This window comes from Diaphorina citri, unplaced genomic scaffold, assembly GCF_000475195.1.
Source record: "Diaphorina citri unplaced genomic scaffold, Diaci psyllid genome assembly version 1.1 scaffold1914, whole genome shotgun sequence".
Classification (NCBI taxonomy): Eukaryota; Metazoa; Arthropoda; class Insecta; order Hemiptera; family Psyllidae; genus Diaphorina; species Diaphorina citri.
In genome coordinates this window covers 14,194-18,251 of record NW_007379340.1, presented here as the reverse complement: position 1 = coordinate 18,251, position 4,058 = coordinate 14,194, and the positions used below count along the sequence as shown (strand labels likewise).

Genomic DNA, 4,058 nt, shown 5'->3' with positions numbered 1-4,058 from the left:
GCCCTGTGTTCCCCTACCTACCTAGGTTGCCCATTTTATTTGATTAATTATGATTTATGGTGACAATTAATTAAATATTTGTTTAGACTAATAGATAAAACAATCAGGTGCAACTACCAGAGCAATCAACAGTAAATAGGTAGGTACCTAAATAGGGCGGTAAGTAGGTACTTACTTGTCCGTTACTTATCTACTGTCTGTACGTATATTGTATACCGAATCATTCGAAGCCCCCCTTAGCCAGCCTAGTTAGTTTGGCTGGTAGCGCGTCTGCCTTGTAAGGGCTAGGCCGCGGGTTCAATTCCCGCCCGGGGCGGACTTTATCCTGAACGGATAATGTTTGTTTTTATCCTGAACGGATGAGGTTCGTTCTCGGAACGGCTGGCTTTTTCCTATCCTGTCTTTCTTCTCTCTTCGATTTCGGGACGATAAGACCATAGCTGCAGTTACAGTTCCCTCTGTCAAACCTCTTAAAAAAAAGTTGAGTGTAAAGTTGAGTCCACTCGTAAAATTTGTAGCCAAAACCAAATATCCACCTCTTTTTTTTAAAAAAAATAATAAATAACCGAATGGTTTGTCAAGCGTTGACGAAGTTGGTCAAAATATAAATATTTTGTAGTATGCCTCTCATCAGATGGGCGAGAAGAGACACTATACTTCCCATTTAGGTGCTGGGTCAACACGAGAACGCCAGAAAGTAACCCGTTGAAATATTTGCAATCGAAAAACGAGTACAAATTTTTGTCGATGGTGGGATTCGAACCCGGGACCTTCTGCATGGCAAGCAAGCGCGTTACCACTGGACCAACCGTGCCCCCTCAGATATCCGATTGTACCTACATTTTATCTTCCTACTTACCTCTTCTTCTTCTTCTTCTTCTTCTTCTTCTTCTTCTTCTTCTTCTTCTTCTTCTTCTTCTTCCTCGCCTTTTCCCTCATTCAGATGAGCGTTTTGCATGGCAAGCAAGCGCGTTACCACTGGACCAACCGTGCCCCCTCAGATATCCGATTGTACCTACATTTTATCTTCCTACTTACCTCCTCGTCTTCTTCTTCTTCTTCTTCTTCTTCTTCTTCTTCTTCTTCTTCCTCGCCTTTTCCCTCATTCAGATGAGCGTTCATCGTCAGTCTCTCAATCTCAATCAGCCTGCCTACCTAGCCATAAAGGACACCTCTCCTTTTGTCCACACCATTTATGTATTTACCTTAAAATGTAATTAACCTTTGATTTTCCCGATATTGATTTTTTGTTATCAATGTTTGCTTTCTGTTGATTTTTGATCATTGTTTACGTTTTGCATGTATTTACCTTAAAATGTAATTAACCTTTGATTTTCCCGATATTGATTTTTTGTTATCACAATGTTTGCTTTCTGTTGATTTTTGACCATTGTTTACGTTTTGCCTGATTAGGAACAAATATTGACATTTTGTTATCACAATGTTTGCTTTCTGTTGATTTTTGATCATTGTTTACGTTTTGCCTGATTAGGAACAAATATTGACAGTAACACGGGGAACATGAACAATTAACATGGTAGCTACGTGAACTAATGTTCAATGTTCACACCATTGTTCAATATTAACACCTATTACCATATTTATGTTATCTCACAATGTCCACAAACTTTGATTTTTTCCCGATATTGACTTTCTTTTTATATCAATGTTTTCCTTTTGTCCGATTAAGAGCAAATATTGACAATAACACGGGGTACGTATACGGTCGCGCTGCGCGCTCCCGGGGGCTTCGCGGGGTTGTGCATAGGGTCGCGCTTCGCGCTCCCGGGGGCTTTGCGGGCTTGTGCATTGGGTCGCGCTTCGCGCTCCCTTGTTTACGGTCGCCATGTTGAAAACCGCATCTTCCTAGCTCATCTAGAAGTGGGTTAGAATTTGTATACGTGAGTCAGTGAGTGAGTGAGTGAGTCAGTTACACAAGGGGGGTCGCGCTTCGCGCTCCCTTGGCTTCGCCCCTGAGACCTTATATCGTCCCTGAGTTTTATCTCGAGAAATGAAAACTCCTAAAAGCGAGAGAAAATATTAAACGCAGGAAAAGTTTTGCTGGCCTCAAACCTTGTTCCCTGTGTATTTCTTATGGGAGAACTAAAAAAAACAAAGTTTTGCTGGCCTCAAACTCTGTTCCCTGTGTATTTCTTATGGGGGGACTAAAAAACGTCAATATCTCGGGAACGGTTTGGAATTTCGGGATTTTCCGATTTTTCCCAGTACCTACAAAAAATAAGGAATCCAATGGTGAAAACCGCATCTTCCTAGCTCATCTAGAAGTGGGTTAGAATTAGTATGAGTGAGTCAGTGAGTCAGTTACACAAGGGGCTGTATATATTTAGGATTTCCCGATTTTGAAAATTTGGACCGATTGCAATACTTTCTCATTACCTTGTATAGGTTCCCTATACGTAAAGGTAATAGAAAGTAAAAATAGAAATGAAAAAATTTCTGCAGGGATTTTACTAAAAATTAGGTTGGTAAGGTTGGTTCCTGAATGCATCCAGGCAAAGATTCATCCACAGACATACATTATTGTAAATGCAGTTTCTTTGTGGACTCACGAGGCTGAGTGGGCCCCGCAACAGCCAGTCACGGAATCAATCAATTGGCAGATACAAATTTCTTGACCCCGCCGGGAATCGAACCCGGGTCTCCCGCGTGCAAGGCGAGTGCAGTGACCACTACGCCAACTTGACCCCGCCGGGAATCGAACCCGGGTCTCCCGCGTGCAAGGCGAGCGCAGTGACCACTACGCCATGGGAGCTGACGACATACATTATTACTTATCTTACTTTCAAAAATTCAAAACTATCAAAAATGACGAGACATGCTCCAAAAAGCCTGAAGGGTTAATTTAATTTTAGGTCTATTGGGTCTTTTTTTTTCTCGTCCTGATCCAAAGCCTTTAGGGTCATAGTAGCTTTAGGGCAGTTCCCATTACGTCCCCTTTTTACAGCCCTAGTCTTTTGGGTATTAGGGGAATAGGCCGCCGGAAGGTACAACAATTGAATGAGTTTTTTATGGTACTCTTCGTGGGTGCCAAGGATCTCTGGTTCCTCACCACTAGTACCATGAGAAATATTCTTTCTACTAAAAGTAACCTCTTGAGTGGAAAGGTGTCCACTGGGAACCCTTCCGGATACCAACCACGTGTAAAGTTGCTTCACCTTAGTGGTCCATATTGGGATCTATTTTTCAAGGAGGTTTGAAAGAGGGAACTGTTACAACGGACATCTTTTCCTCTCCAAATTTAAAAGAGAAGGAAAAGCCAGCCGTTCCGAGAACGAACCTTATCTGTGTGTAAGCGCTGACATCTGTTGAGCTTCTACGAAATTACGAAAAAAGCCTAAACAGCTAAGATTCGTTCTCGGAACGGCTGGCTTTCTCCCATCCTGTCTTCCTTCTCTCTTCGATTTCGGAACGATAAGACGTTAGGAGTTACAATTCCCTCTATTAAACCTCTTCTAAAAAAAAAGAAAGAAAAAGAGAGAGACCCTGCAGTGAAGAACTAGAAGAGGTTACTTCCTTATTTTGAAAAGAGAAAAAATGTGGGTACCTGATAAAAAAGGTACCCAGTTATACCACTATCTATTTTTTAAAGGTAAAGGGTACCTGTAATCACAGAAATACCACCTCACCATTCATTCACTTACATAAGTGATAAAGTCGCTGTCATCGAGGTTCCATAACTTGTATTTATGTCAACCTAATGTCCCTGTTTGGATCCTTTCGTTCTTCCCCTCTTTCTTTTTCTTCTTCGTCGACTTTTCCTTCTTCTTCTTCTTCATCATCATCATCATGACTCTTCTTCTTCTTCTTCTTCTTCTTCTTCTTCTTCTTCTTCTTCTTCTTCTTCTTCTTCTTCTTCTTCTTCTTCTTCGTCTTCTTCTCTTTACTTTCATTATCTTATACTCCTATAGGAAGGAAAGTATTGGTGAACTGATTTTAGACCATTTTGGGTTAAGTTTGGTTTGACGGTCACTGTGTTTACCTATATGGGAACCAGATTATTACAGCATTCTGATAATGGACTAACGATAAAGTAGGTA

The 4,058-nt window shown here is 41.2% G+C and overlaps 1 protein-coding gene across 1 annotated transcript in view; it reads left to right on the top strand.

Moving 5' to 3' along the window:
* Positions 1 to 3,029: 3,029 nt before the first annotated feature.
* Positions 3,030 to 4,058, top strand: part of LOC103517639 (adenosine deaminase-like) — a 6,900-nt gene continuing 5,871 nt past the window's right edge. The window contains exon 1 of the mRNA XM_026829660.1: positions 3,030 to 3,125. Within this exon, the coding sequence (XP_026685461.1) occupies positions 3,030 to 3,125 (96 nt within the window). The remainder of the gene's footprint in view (positions 3,126 to 4,058) is intronic.